Genomic DNA, 14,979 nt, shown 5'->3' on the forward strand with positions numbered 1-14,979 from the left:
ACCCCTGCTGGATATATATGAATGGATGTATGTATATTTTCATATATATACACATGAATATAATATATTTTGTCCAAGATATATATATACATACATATATCAAATATTTTGAGAGTCAATAATATTTCGATTGTAAAGATAAATTATCTTTTTAATTGAATTTATAGACAACATATTAATTTTAGTATGAATCATTTGCTCACATTAATGATTTCATGAAGTGCGTATTTAACTTAAATTATTTTTTTATATTAAAAAATAAATATAGGGCCTAAATTTTATCCGGCCCAAAATATAAATCAATTATATTAAACAAACCCAAATTAAACAGGCCCAAAATTTAGCCCACAACAAATCAAAAAATAAGCAAGGAGGGAAAACCCTAGCCCTCTAAGTGCTTTAGGCACCGCCCATGTCGTGCGCCACTCCACCGCCCACTTCCTCCACCACCGTTCACTACCCAAACATGTACCACATCCGAGCCACGTCCGCCATACCTCCAAACATGTACAAAACAGTTGTAAAATGGCTATATAAAGCCACAAAGAATGTAACATTTTCTGGTTGCGGGGAATACAATAATATACACAAAAATCAATTGCAAAGAAACAAGTGCAAAGAAAATTTGAAAGGTGATTTTTGATTAATTCTGTTTATTGAGTTTCTATTTATTTTGGTGTGCAAAGAGTAATAAAAAGAAGAAGTGAGAGCACTTAGCAAACCTCCGTCGGCATAGTCGGGAAATCAGTGGTGATCGGTGCACCGTCAGTCACCGTGCGGTGGTGGTTCGACGGCTGCATGTTTTTGGAGATGAAACCCTAGCAGAAAGGGTTAAAAAAAGGCGGCTTTGGGTTTTGTAAAAGTTTTTCTATATTTTAGAAAAAAGAAATAAAATAAAAGGTTTACTTAAAATTTTAAGACAACACCTTTGGGGGGAGGGGCAGTCCGCGTGTTTGACCTGGTCCACGTGCATTTTCCCCTTAAATAGTTAATTTACGTGGCCAGCCCTTCCTACTTTGCGCCACCTTCAATTTAACCTGTTATGTTTCTTTCAATTTCTCCCTAAAGTTTGCACAATATTTCAATTTAGTTTGCGCTTGTGTAGTGCGTTTTGTGATTTGGAACATTTTCATTTTTAATCCTTGTTCTTTTGTGCGCATCTTATTTTGGTCCTTAACCTTTCTTAATTTATTTATTTATTACTTTTTTTGTTTTATTATTATTTATTTTGAATTTCCCCATATATTATTTATTTCAATTAATTTTCTTTCATGTATATTATTTATGTTAAACTTATATATTATCAACTTTAGATATTTGTATATATTAGTTAGTTACAACTGTTTTCATATTTTTTTATATGTATCATTTTTTTTTATGATTATTTACTTTTAAAGTCTTGAATTTTATTTTTGAATTGTTACACATTTTGTTTATATATTATTCGACTTATTAATTATTATCTTTTATATATGTTGCATAGTTTTTTTAAAAAATTGTAATTCAAAATTTGTTTTTGTTATTGTTTTATTATTTATTTATGGTTTTTTATTCATTTTAAATATTTACCTTATATTATCATGTATGTGTATTTATTATTCTTTTGTAAAATTTATCACATAATTCATTTTTAAATTGCTGCACTATTTACTCAAGTTTTTGGATGTTTTATTTTATTTATATATACATATATATATATTATCCATTCTAATTTCATCATTTTTAAAAAAATAATTGTTTTTTTATATATGTCACTAATTTTATATACTTTATTATATATTTGATTTCCTTTATAAAAAGTCTTGTTTTGTTTCTTAGCTTTTATTTTACGTGTATATATTTTTGTTTTTTGAACTGTTATTTACTTCTTTTTTAGATTGAAATTTTCATATTTTATCATTCTTTTTATGTAATCCTTGACATTGTTTTAGTACTATGTGAGATATTAATTATGTTATTATTACATTTTTCCTTAAGCATTTATATTTGCAATGGAGGTTGGCATGTCGTGCAATGCGAATTATCATTTAGCATTTGTATTTATATTTCATTGGTGTAATGGTTTTATTAATGAATCATAGTCTTAAATAAATGCATTTCATTTAATTATTGCACTTTATTCATGAGTTTTTTAACAATGCAATATTTCGTGTTTAGAAATTTGGAAAATTGTGCCCTAATGTGTTGGGTTTCGATTTACCGTTTGACCAAATGACCAAATACCCTTTCAAACTTCGTTGCATGTTTTGGAAATTATGAGGTGATCTCAGTTTTTTGGAAGCTTAGAATATTGTATCCTAACGTGCTGGATGTGGTATTTTATTCCTTTGGAACGAGTGAATCTTAGAATCCAACTCGAGTTGTTCGCACATTTTTAAAGGGATCATGTTTTAACATTTTTCTTCAAATTTTCAACGTTAGGACATTAATTAGTCGATTTGTGCCAATTTTGAGCCTTACGAGGGTGCTAACCCTTCCTTGTGCATAACCGACTCCTGAACATTTTTTCTCGAATTTCGTAGACCCAAAATTATTGTTTAAATAAATCAAAATGTTTTATTAAAATGATCAATCTCAAGGTGATCCGATCACCACTTGAAAAAGATCGGTGACGATTCCATACCTCATTTTAAAGTCAATCTCCGTTTTTCAAAAATAAAAAAATGGTTTCCACAATAAATTTTGTTATGTAGCTTATTATTAGTTTAAACCTTTGTTAAACGATGGATAGATTATAGATATATATATGCTTTTAGCAATTGCTGTAGATGCAAAAACCAAAGCGAAGATAAATGCGCATAAAATAATTAATAATGTATGAAAATTTTATTAATTATTTAGGTCGAATATATATAATAAATGTAAAAATTAGAGGGCACAAAATTCTAACAGAAACATCAAAATACACATAAAATTAAGGTAAGAAACCAAGACAAATGCAAGAGCCTTATTTGGGCCCAAATCAACACTAGCTTTCCAAGATACCCAAAATTCAGAGGGTTAAATCTTAAAATATGCATCAACTTTAATTACATAAATTTTGATTTTATGTAATTTTATATATATAATTTTCATTTGATTTAATTTTTATAAATTATTAATACAGTTATTGATATAACATCATTTTACATTTATATATTACATACATAAATAATTATATTTATCTAATATAAAAATAAATTGATGTATTTATTTTTTTAATGTATATGATTAAATTAAAATTAAAGTTTCAAGTATACATTTGAACCATAATTAGAGTTTTATAAATATATAATTTTACTAAATTAAAATTTATATATACAATTACATATTAAATCAAAATTCATATATAATTTTAAAATTTATCTCAATTCAAATTTATAAAACAAGTTAGAAATAACTTGCTACAAAAAGTGTTACTTGCGGGCTTCAAAATTTGACAACTAAACTTAGGCTGTAGTAATTTTAAGACATATTCACTCGATCGTTGTAGTTTAATCTAAACTATTGTTGGAACATATTTAAAGGTGTAATATCTTTTGGTTATTGACCAGGAGTTGTATTACTTGATTTGTGACAAAGAATTATAATTATACAAGCAATATTACTTGAAAGTTATGAGATATTAGTTGAATAGTTATGTTTCTATGAAGAGACATGAGGATTATTTTTTAGTGAGATTTCAAAAAGCTATTTCTATCATTCCTCCATCTTCTACTACTATTAGATTGTTTTATAAAGAATTTAATTCTTTATAGAATTTGGCTTTCTTGTTATACTTTGCTCAGTGCTTAGTGAATTATTTTTTGTCAGTGCAGAACATAAATAGTCATTGAGCTTCATTGTATCATCGAAATTCATTTGCTTGAAACTCATTTACACACCAAGTATGGGTAAGGGCGGATAGAATTTTAAAGATCGTGACTTGATGCACGCCTTGGAGCATTGTCTTATTGCTTCATTTTTTTTTGTTTGAATTGTTGTTCGTGTGTTTAAAATTTTCCTCATTGAAATTCTGCACTAACAATTTTAAGGTTGTAATCATTTTCATGATGCCTACTACAACACATGAAAGTGGAACAGGAAGGGAGTTGACTTCTAACTTTATCAAGCTTGATAAAGAATCTTTCTCGGTTTCTTTCAAATTTAATATAGCAACATGTCTTTGAATACTTGGATTACTCATTCAAATTGATCATCAGTTTGGGGATAAAATGTCATACTAAAATTCAACTTTGTGCTCAAAGTTTCATGCAGTTTACTTCAAAATTTAGAGGGAAATTTTAGATATTGATTTGAAATGATAGATAATGGTGCACCATGTAGACTCACGATCTCCGAAATATACAATTCAACCAATCTCTCTAGTGAATAATCAACTCTCACCAGAAAGAAATGTGTGGACTTTGTTAACTTGTCAAGTTTCACTCAAATGATTTTTTTTTTGCGATAATGACAACATTGTTATAAAATTGTAACATCCCGATTTTGGGATTAGTCGGAACAGTGGTTTCTGGACCACAAATCTGATGAGTAAAATTTCATTTTTATTATATTTTTATGGTCTACGATTTCACGAAATGATTTCATGAAAATTTCATTCGAAAATTTCAACGTTTGGGCACTCAATTTAGTAAAAAGGACTAAATTGTAAAAAGTACAAAAGTTGAGTTTTACATGTTAGAGGTGTCTAATTGTCATGAAATTTTAAATGGGAGGTCCTTAAATGATAATTAAACCATTGTATAACTTTTTGGACAAAAATGCCCTTGGTTGGGTAAAATTTGAAAGAATAATAAGAACGGCATTTTGGTCATTTAGGGGTAAAATGAATTTAAAGACAAATTTTAAACCCCAAATGTGCCCCTTTCTTCTTGCTACAGCAGAATGTACCAAGAGCAGCCATGGTTAGGGTTTGGCGAAGCTTCCAAGCTTAATAGTAAGTGATTCTGAACTTCGTTTTTAATGTTCTATGTATTTTTAAAATGCCGGTAACATGATCTGCTCATTTCTACCATTATTTTGAGCTAGAATTTTTGTTTAAAAATTTACCCATGAATGATATGCATGTATTTTGATGTTTAATGGTAGAATATGCAGCTTGAAATTGTGTTAAACAACTTTTGCTAAGCGATTTTACGTGAAAACAAGTAAAACGACATAATCGGTAAAAATACCTAATGTTCATAAGTACATGTTAAAGTGAGAATTTGATGTTTCTATAGAAGGGAAAAATGACCAGCATGTCATAAAACATAATAAAATAGGAAGAAGTTTAATTTTCGAACCTTGAGGCAAAAGTGCAAATATACAAAAGTTTAGGGGTCAAAATTAAAATTTGTAAAAATATGATTTTTAGACCCATATGAATATTGTGACTAATTAGTAGGCTAGATGTGATATTATAGATCAATGAAATCGAGATTTGGGTTTAAATTGAGAAAATACAAGGTTATGGACTAGAATGGTAAATTGTCATTTCTGGATCCAAGGTAAGTTCGCGTGATTTAATAAGCCTATTATTCATGTTATTATTGTTATACATGAAATATATCTTGTTATAATTGTAATGAATCTGATGTTAATGGAAATTTGATGGAATATGATATTTAAATGAAATGATTGGTTACCGTGTAAATGAGGTCCTGCATGTGTTGCAGAAAGGTTGTCCCGAAAGGGTAATCTTTTGATCTCATTATGAAAAGGAAATGTACACCTTGTGTGTACAATGTGAAAAGCGATAGTTTCGGCTGTCGAATGTGAAAAGGGATAGCTTTGGCTATCAAATGTGAAAAGAGATAGCTTCGGCTATCGAATGTGAAAATGGATAGCTTTGACTATCAAATGTGAAAAGGGATAGCTTCGGCTATCAAATGTGAAAAGGGATAGCTTCGGCTATCAAATGTGAAAAGGGATAGCTTCGGCTATCGAATTTGGAAAGAAAGGTATACTTTGTGTATACCATTTGAAAAGGTTAGGTATACTTTGTGTATACCATTTGAAAAGGAAAGGAATACTTTGTGTATATCATATGAAAATAAAAGGTATACTTTGTGTGTACCACTCGGAAAGAAACGTACACCTCGAGTGTACAACTGGAAAAGGAAAGGTCCATCGGAAATTCAACGGGTATTATAATGAATAATGCGATGAAAGTCCCGAAATGGGTGTGGTGATAAAGGTAAAGTTAATTGATATGCTATGGATATGTATAGGTACGTACATTATACTCATAAGTGATGCCTTATTGAAATGTGATAAATGATGAGTAAGCGAATTCATTCATATGTATGTGTATACATGATGAACAAGTGAAAAGATTTGAAAGATGAAACATCCTCATGCTTATGATTATGAATTGTGTTGTAATATCATGTTAACTTACATTGTGTAATTGAATAGGAGATTTATGAAATAATGAGTCCATGATCAATGTGACAATGGAATTATGATAGCTATTGAGATTTTTGCACCGAAATAGTGTTAAACAGCAGCAGTAGCCTGACTTTGAAAAATCACCATAAATGGTGGAAGTCGAATTAGAGGCTGAATAATATATGAAATTAAATCTTAATGAGTCTAGTTTCACATAAAGGAAACGGTGTAAGCAAAATAATTTTGTATTATGAGATATTTGAATTCTTGTGAGATAGAGTTAGAATGAGTTCGAAATTCCCTGTTCTGACTTGGGAAAATCACTAGAAAATGTAAAAAAATAATTATGAGTTATAAATAATATGAATAAAATCCTTAATGAGTCTAATTTTAGGAGAAATAGACGGGAACATTATCTGAGTTTTTTACTATGAGATAAATAAATTTTAGTAAAGAAAGGTCAAAGCTGTCAAATAGCAAAACAGGGGAGAATTTGAATAATAAACTGTACTTATTGGCTGAACCAAAAATTCCGAAAATTTTATGGTGGAAAAATATATGAGTCTAGTTTCTGGGAAAATTCACGGATCTTAATTTTAAGTTCCGTAACTCCAGATATAAATGATTTAGTGACTGTAACTCAAGAAAGCAGCTTAACCGGAACATGTGTAAATATACAATTGGGTTAGTTTTACTATGAAAAGCATATTAGTAAATTGCTTATTATTTTCATGCGAGCTTACTAAGCGTAACGCTTACCCCCTCCTATCCATTTCTTTTAGTGTTGTCAGGTTAGCTCATGGTTGAAGATCGTCGGAGGCAGCATCACACTATCAAACCAACACCTTGAGAGTATAAACACATATGCTAGAATTATCAAGTGAGTGGCATGTATAGGGACCTAGTTTTATAACATGTGTTATTATAATTTGGCCAAACATATTGGTCTTTAGTGAGCTAATGATTCTGACTTATAAATCTAGCTATTCATGTTATGTCTGATATTGGTGATGTGCATATGCTTGTGTGCCATGCATGGTTGGTAATATGTTATGTGTTGTTGTGTGAATGTCATGCTTGTGTCTTGATTGTGAATATGTAATTACTCAAATATGCCATGTCAATTGTTATTGTCAAATATGACACCTATTTTTAGTCAAATTTGAAAAATAGTCTTTCAGTTAAACTCTGTTTACTTGTTTCAATCAAACACTGATTAGTTTAGATTATTTTATTATTATTTGATCTATGAATTTAGCCTATAAATAGGCTCTTTTACAACCTTAGAAAATACACCCATTAGAGATTAGAACTCATAACACATTTAGAGAATTTTGTGTTTACGTTTTGTGGGTTCTTTGTTTTCAGGTTTTCGAGGTTTAGTTTTTATCGCCATCTTTTGTACTCTTCGTTCTTTTGCCATTATAGTAAAATTATCTTTGCCCGTGGTTTTTTATCCTCTTTGGAGGGGTTTTTCCACGTTAAATTTGTGTGTTCAATTTCTCAATTTATTCTGCTATTTTCTTGTTCGTTACTTAATCGGGTTAAAATCCTTACAGTTATGAAAATGTATAAGTGTATGTAGGTAATTAAGGGTGACAATTGGCTTGGAAAATAGCCTTAAAATTGTCCACATGGATAGATACACAGGCGTGTGTCTATGCCGTGTGTGACACACGGCTTAAGCACACGGGCGTGTGCCTTGACCGTGTGACCCTAACTTGTTCATGACCAAATGGACAGAGAGCTTCATGGGCACAGGACACGGGTGTGTCCCAAGCTACAAGGACGTGTGTGACCACACGGGCGTGTGACTCTCCAAAGCAAGAAAATTAGTTAAGTTGCCCATAGATTTTCAAAGTTCTTGGTTTAGTCCCGAACCACCTCAATGTATGTTATAGGCTTCGAAAGCTTGTATAAGGGACGATATGCATGTGTTTAAGATGTTTTAATTTTGGACAAAAATTTTGTGGCCCGGTTTTACATGTTGTGAATGTTTAAGTCCGGTAACACCTCGAACCCTGTCCCGGCTTTGGATACGGGTGAGGGGAGTTACAAAAATCCATAGTGATTTATTTCTACTTCCATTCAGGAATCATCATAAGTTGTAATAATCCTGAAGGGACTTGATGTTCCACCTTAAATTGTTGACACACCAAATACTTGGCTTTGTATTCGGTTATCTCCTTTCTAATGCTTGACTATCAATATAATAATTTTAAATTATTATATATTTTGTTTCCACCTCGCGTACAAAATGCTATGAGCCTCGTGGAGAATTTCTCTTTAACGCCGAATCATCTGGAACACACAATCTATTTTGAAAGTATAAACTCCCATCACCAATTATATTGAAATCTCTAGTTTGATCACCTTCAGCTAGTTTCCGTTGAGCTTTAAGCCTGCTATCACATTTTTAAAGATATCGAATCTTCTGTAGAAATATAGGTTTAACTCTCAACTTGGCTAAGATAGAGCCATCACACTCAACTATCAAATGTGCATTTATTGTTTTCAAAGCAAATAAAAATTTCCGACTCAGGGTGTCATCCACAACATTAACTTTCCCAGAATGATAATCTATAATTAGATCATAATTTTTAAGCATTCAAGTCACCTATGCTATCTCAAATTTAGTTTTGTGTCAACAAATATTTTAAACTTTTGTGATTAGTGAAGGCATGACATTTTTCTTTGTATAGGTAGTGTCTCCAAATTTTTAAAGCAAAAACTACATCTACGGGTTCCTTAAATGAGCAAAACGTCTTGGAAGATCCTAAAGTTCCTTTGTTTCTAGAGTTCCCAACAAACTATTGCAAAAAGTGTATTATAAGGAAAATCAACTTTGGTTATTTCATCAGTAACCTTCAGGTTAACAACAACCAACCAGTCGAATAAGTTAGGAGAGAAAAACCAAACCTGAGTTGAAGAAGGGGCAATTTGTTGTCAAACCTGAAAAGCGAAGGGGCAGTCATGAATCGAGTGCAATGAAGCATCTGTTATAAATTTTGGTACAATGAAGAAAACTTGTGATGTAAAAAAGGGAAATTGTGGGAAATAAAAATAGAATTGAAGCGTGATTCACTCTGTTTAAAGCTTTTATTTGTGCTTTTAGAATACAAGTCTTAAAAAGAAATAGAATAGTGAAAATACCTTTATTGAGTTTATATAGTCACAACCATTTACATTGCTGAATGTGCACATTCAGCACATTCTTTTCATTTATCATGCATAGCTGCTTATAAAATTTGAATATAAAAATTATTAATTTAAAGTTATTTAAATTCAAATATATACAAATGATTAATAAAAGTTATATATATATATTAATTTAAAGTTATTTAAATTCAAATATATACAAATGATTAATAAAAGTTATATATATATATTAATTTAAAGTTATTTAAATTCAAATATATACAAATGATTAATAAAAGTTATATATATATATATAAACTTGGAGTTTTTTTTTTATAAATTTTATAATTTTCAAATAATTTTAATTTTTTTTTAGTTTTAAACTCGAATCATATGTCCAGTTTCATTTCAGATGTAATTTTTATTAATTAATTTTAAAATTTTTTTAATAAATATTTTAAAATATATATATTTGAATTTTTTTTGCTAACGTAACATACTACATTAGCATCCTTCCATGTGCCATACAACGTATTATCCGTGCCTTTATCAGTTAAACCAGTCAAGTAATGGTTTCTATTAATGAAAAGGTCTAGTTTTTTTTTTTTGCCATTAATAGGTGCACTTTTATAATGGTTTAATTTATTTTTTTTCATTTTTTACTAATGGTTTTTTTACCCTTGATTTGTTATTTAAAAAAAATTGTTTTCTGATTATTTTTCCAACTAAATTGTAATGTTTGAATTGGATTGAATCAATCGATCAGATCAAAAACCGCTTGAGGTACCAACCTAAAGAGAGGGCTAAAACATTGGTTGACTTGCAAATTAATATGAATCGATTGAATTGAACTAAAAAAACTAGTTGAACTGACAGTTTAATCAGATTTTATAATTTTTTTGATATTTTTTTTTATTTTTATGAGATTTTTAATAATTTAAACATCCAATCGAATTAATTATCGATTTTATTTTAAGAACATTACTAAATTTATATTTGGTTAGCTTGAATAAATAGTATAGATTACAAAAAAAAATTGGGAAACGTGTAGAATTGATAATGATTTAATCAACCAAATTGATCTTGACCCATGCTTAAAACTTTTCTTTTAATCAATTTTTTAAAGTAAACTATAAAAATAGTTATTTTTGTTTGTCTCATATTACATTTTAGTCACTTATGTTTGAAATGTTACGTTTTAATCATTCACGTTATCGTTTTGTTATGAAATGGTCATTTTACCGTTAAACTCCCTTACCTCCCTAATGACAATCCTATGTGGCAATCCAAATAGATTTTAAATGCCAACTTAGCTGTCCAATTGTTGGGATGAAAATAAGTTTTTAATTAAATAAATTTAATTTGGACTACCATGTAAAACATTCAAATTGGCATTTAAAACTCATTTGGGCTACCATGTAGGACCGCTGTTAGGGAGGTAACAGAGCTTAATGGTAGAGTGACCACTCTATAACAAAACGATAACATAAATGACTAAAACATAATATTTCAAACATAAAGGATTAAAATGTAATTTAAGGTAAACAAAAGTAATTTTTTTTGTAATTTACCATTTTTTGTGATGAAAAGGTTTAGATGAAGAGATTATTCGAGTTAAAAGTCAAGATTTGTCATTAATAAAGATTGAAAGTAATACAATCATATGATAATATAATATGAAAAATAAATTAAATAGTATTTTAATGCACATATAAAAATCATATGAAATATTTTGATATAAGTTTTAAGTTTTAGAAATTGAATACCCCACACCACAGAAGAAAATAGATTTTAGATGAAATATGGTGAACTCATTTTATAGGAGTACTATTTATTTGTTCAATTTTATCTATTATAAAAAAAATGGTTATTTTACACTTATAACAACATGCTGTTATAGAGAGGTGATTATTTATATAGTGAATTTCTATCGAATAAAGAAAGTGAGATTATATTTAAAAAAAAGAAAATCAAGAATCAAATCAATAAAATTAAAAGACGTATTACAGGTGCATGTATTGTTGATTTTATGCAGCTTCTATTTTACATTTTTTCGCATGATTAATTATAAAGTTCAATTAATTTATATGAGTTATCAAATTAAATTAATTAATTTATCATGAGTTAATAAATTCAAGTAATTAATTTATAAGTTTATGATGTTGTAAATTCATAATAAAAATTTTGTTAGGGATTTTAATAGCTTATTGAATCGATATCTTTAATTCCATTTATTGAAGATTATCTCATTTAATAAAATATGATTAATAGTTTTTTTTCATGTGAAATTTAATCATTTAATAATTAATAGGCTTGTTTATATGAAATAACCATAATTTTAGATAATAATTTAGATCCTATGCTATTATAGAGACTTAATTTAATAAATAACGTACTTCATAATTATGAATGTTGTTGTTATAAGAGAAAAGTTGCTATAAAGAGTAGAAAAGATTGTATGAAACTGTGATTTCAAGTCATTCTTATCCCTCTCCGATGGGAGAATGACAAATCAAAATTTTCCTGCTGAGATTTTTAGTATTTTTAGTTTGATTTGAACATTTTTAGGAGAAAAATGCTGAAAATTAAGAGGAAAATCTGATTTGTCATTCTCTCATTGCAAAGGGATAAAGATAACTTAGAATCACACTTTTATGCCATCTTTTCTCCTATAAATAATTAAAATAAAATATAAAAAATTAATTTTTCTAAAAACTTAATTATTATTACGAAATATATCAACAAGTAGCTGTTATAGAGAGGGTTGAGTATGTAGATGTTGGTGACTGTTGCATCATGTGAAATGGCTGAATTCATAATCCTAATTATCGAGCCACCAGTTATTTTATCGACCATTCATCCCTTGAAATTGTGCAAATATGGCAGTTCCTGAGTGTTCAATGTTCCGACCTGTGTTGGTTTCTGGGTGAGGAGATGGAAGGTTAGTATCAGATGGAGGAGTGACGGTTGGAGCCGGTGGAGAAGGCTGCACAGGGGCGGCGGCTTCCTCTGATTTTCCCACTGAGGACGATTCTTGCAACTGCAAAGCATGTTCCAAGTTCCATAAAACATCCCCCATGGAAGGCCTGTCAACACCATATTCAGCCAAGCACTTCTCAGCAGCCTCCGCAAATTTGTTCATTGATTCAGCATCGATGGCACCAACAAGCTGAGGATCAATGATCTTTTCAAGCAACCCCTTTCTTTTCCATTGCATTGCCCATTCAGCTAAGCTAACCTGCTCTCTTGGCAACCGTGGGTTAATGGCAGGCCTTGCGCATAAGGATTCGAGGAGAACGACGCCGAATGAGTAAACATCCGATTTTTCTGTTAGTTGCTGCCTCCTGAAATACTCAGGGTCTAAGTACCCAAAGCTGCCTTTCACTGCAGTGCTAACATGATTCTGCCCCATAGGTGTGTCTTTTGATAGCCCAAAGTCGGCAACCTTGGCAACAAAGGCATCATCAAGCAATATGTTGGTGGTCTTAACATCACGGTGAATGATCCCTTGTGCGGTACCGGTATGAAGGTAGTGAAGCCCCCGAGCCGCTCCGATGCAGATCTCAAGCCTTTGCTTCCATGATAACGATGGCAACTCTTTTCCATACAAGTGATCCCTGAAAGGCCCATTGGACATGTATTCATAAACCAGGATCATTTCACTGTTCTCATCACAATAACCAATCAGTGAGACCAAGTGCCTATGCCTTAGCTTTGACAACATCTGGATTTCTGTGTGGAACTCTGTGATACCTTGCTCGGATTGCGGGTTCCCTCTCTTGACAGCAACTTGCGTCCCATCATCGATCGTGCCTAAATACACATTGCCGAACCCACCGACACCAATGATGGCGTTCGAGTCAAAGTTCTTGGTTGCTTCTTGCAACTCTGCCAGGGAGAAATAACGGCCTAAGCCTAGTGTTGAAGAGTGCTTTTGAGAACCGCCAGATTTGCTCAAGGAGCTACTATCTCCAGCATGGAGTGGAAGCAGCCATGAAGAAAAGCTGTTCCTCCTTTGCCAATCTTGGGGCCTCCTCTTCCATCTAATAACCATTGCACCAAGACCAACAAAAGCGCCGAACATCATGGCGAAACCAACGACGGCCACCGCACCCTTGTTGCTCGAGCTCGAGCTTCCATCGACACTGAATTCCCCATCTAGACTATCAGCCGCGTTGCTCATTTTCATCACCTCCAAGCCATTAAGAATCGCATTTTTTATTCTGGCACCCTGGCTCAATGGACCGATCTGAACCGAAAGTCCATTGCTGAGGGTGGAAGCATTCACCACTATATCTTTGTAGTACGGAACGGCCAACTGACCTGTCATGCTCGACAAATCCAACTGGGAAATAGCCATTTTACCACAGATGTATACATTGAAATACAGGTCACCGAGTGTCTTGCTAACAATGTCACAAAAATGCAACCTAATCAAGTAATCAAATGCTTCATCAACTTCCAACTGCCATGTCACATTGAAGTTTGGGTTCACCGTCTTGTTATCAGCCACCGCCATCTCGATGAGAGATGAATACACAGTGGGCGGTGCTATCCACGGGGTCATTTGATCGGTGTAGCTGACTGCAGATGATAAAGTAGAGGCCTGTTTAGCGAAGTTTTTATCTTTAAGATAATGAGTATCAGGTATCCAAGTCCTCCCTAGGGTGTCATTCACTGGGGTGATCAAAGGACCCCCCATGTTCAACCTATAAACAACTTGGTAACCATGCTGGGTTAAACCGGAAATGGAGTTCACCGGGGTAAGGGAACTGCCGGTGTCGACGATCAAGGTATCTGGCACCGAAACCACCTCGATGGCATTAACGAAAGCGAAGGAATTCTTCAGAGGAGTAAACTTGAGAAGGAAATTAGGGTCATTCATGTTAATAAGGTACTCCTTGAGAACAGGTATGGTAGCATTGGTAACCTTGAAGTTATGAAGGATAGCATACTGGTTGGCAGACACAGAGAAGGTTGATTGTTGTAGATCATACTTGTTATCTTTAATGGCATAGAAATAGAGACGGAGCCAATGGAAACCGGGGCGTTTCAACGCGAACGTGTAGGTGGCTTCTTGTGGGAAAACCTTGGCGTTTAAGAACAAAGGGGTAGGAAGATCAACATTGGAGGCAGAGACTTGAGTATCATCCTTGGTGTCCAACAACTGAGACGCTTCTTGGTCTGTTTTGTAGGGCCTTCCATCAGGGACTTTGGGTGCAGAGTTAGCTCCACAGTCGATGAGGATGTTGTCAGTAGGGGTGAAAGGGCCGGTTGCGATGCCGTAAACACTGCTGGGGCATGAAATCAAGCTCCATAACAACATGGTAACCACGAGGATAGCCATTGGTGATGATGATAATGATGCGTTCTTTTCTATCTCCATCCCTTCTGAATGAGGGATGGATGTTTCCATAAAAAATGAACCAACAAAAAGGGTTCTTTGGAAAACATAAGGTAATGGTGTTAATTTTATGAAACAGGGTT

General features: G+C 32.0%; 1 protein-coding gene and 1 long non-coding RNA gene across 2 annotated transcripts; both read right to left on the minus strand.

Moving 5' to 3' along the window:
* Positions 1–227: 227 nt before the first annotated feature.
* On the minus strand, positions 228–1,150 carry LOC107911430 (uncharacterized). Its single transcript, XR_001687883.2, has 2 exons — positions 723–1,150; positions 228–497 (listed from the first exon to the last, which is right to left on the minus strand). It is a non-coding gene; the product is annotated as an uncharacterized lncRNA (long non-coding RNA).
* Positions 1,151–12,089: 10,939 nt separating this feature from the next.
* On the minus strand, positions 12,090–14,839 carry LOC121212181 (probable receptor-like protein kinase At4g39110). Its single transcript, XM_041084517.1, has one exon. It carries the CDS (start codon positions 14,837–14,839, stop codon positions 12,338–12,340), a length of 2,502 nt encoding a protein of 833 aa, XP_040940451.1. The 3' UTR covers positions 12,090–12,337.
* Between the last annotated feature and the right edge of the window lie 140 nt (positions 14,840–14,979).

Source organism: Gossypium hirsutum, chromosome A13 (assembly GCF_007990345.1).
Source record: "Gossypium hirsutum isolate 1008001.06 chromosome A13, Gossypium_hirsutum_v2.1, whole genome shotgun sequence".
Lineage (NCBI taxonomy): Eukaryota > Viridiplantae > Streptophyta > Magnoliopsida > Malvales > Malvaceae > Gossypium > Gossypium hirsutum.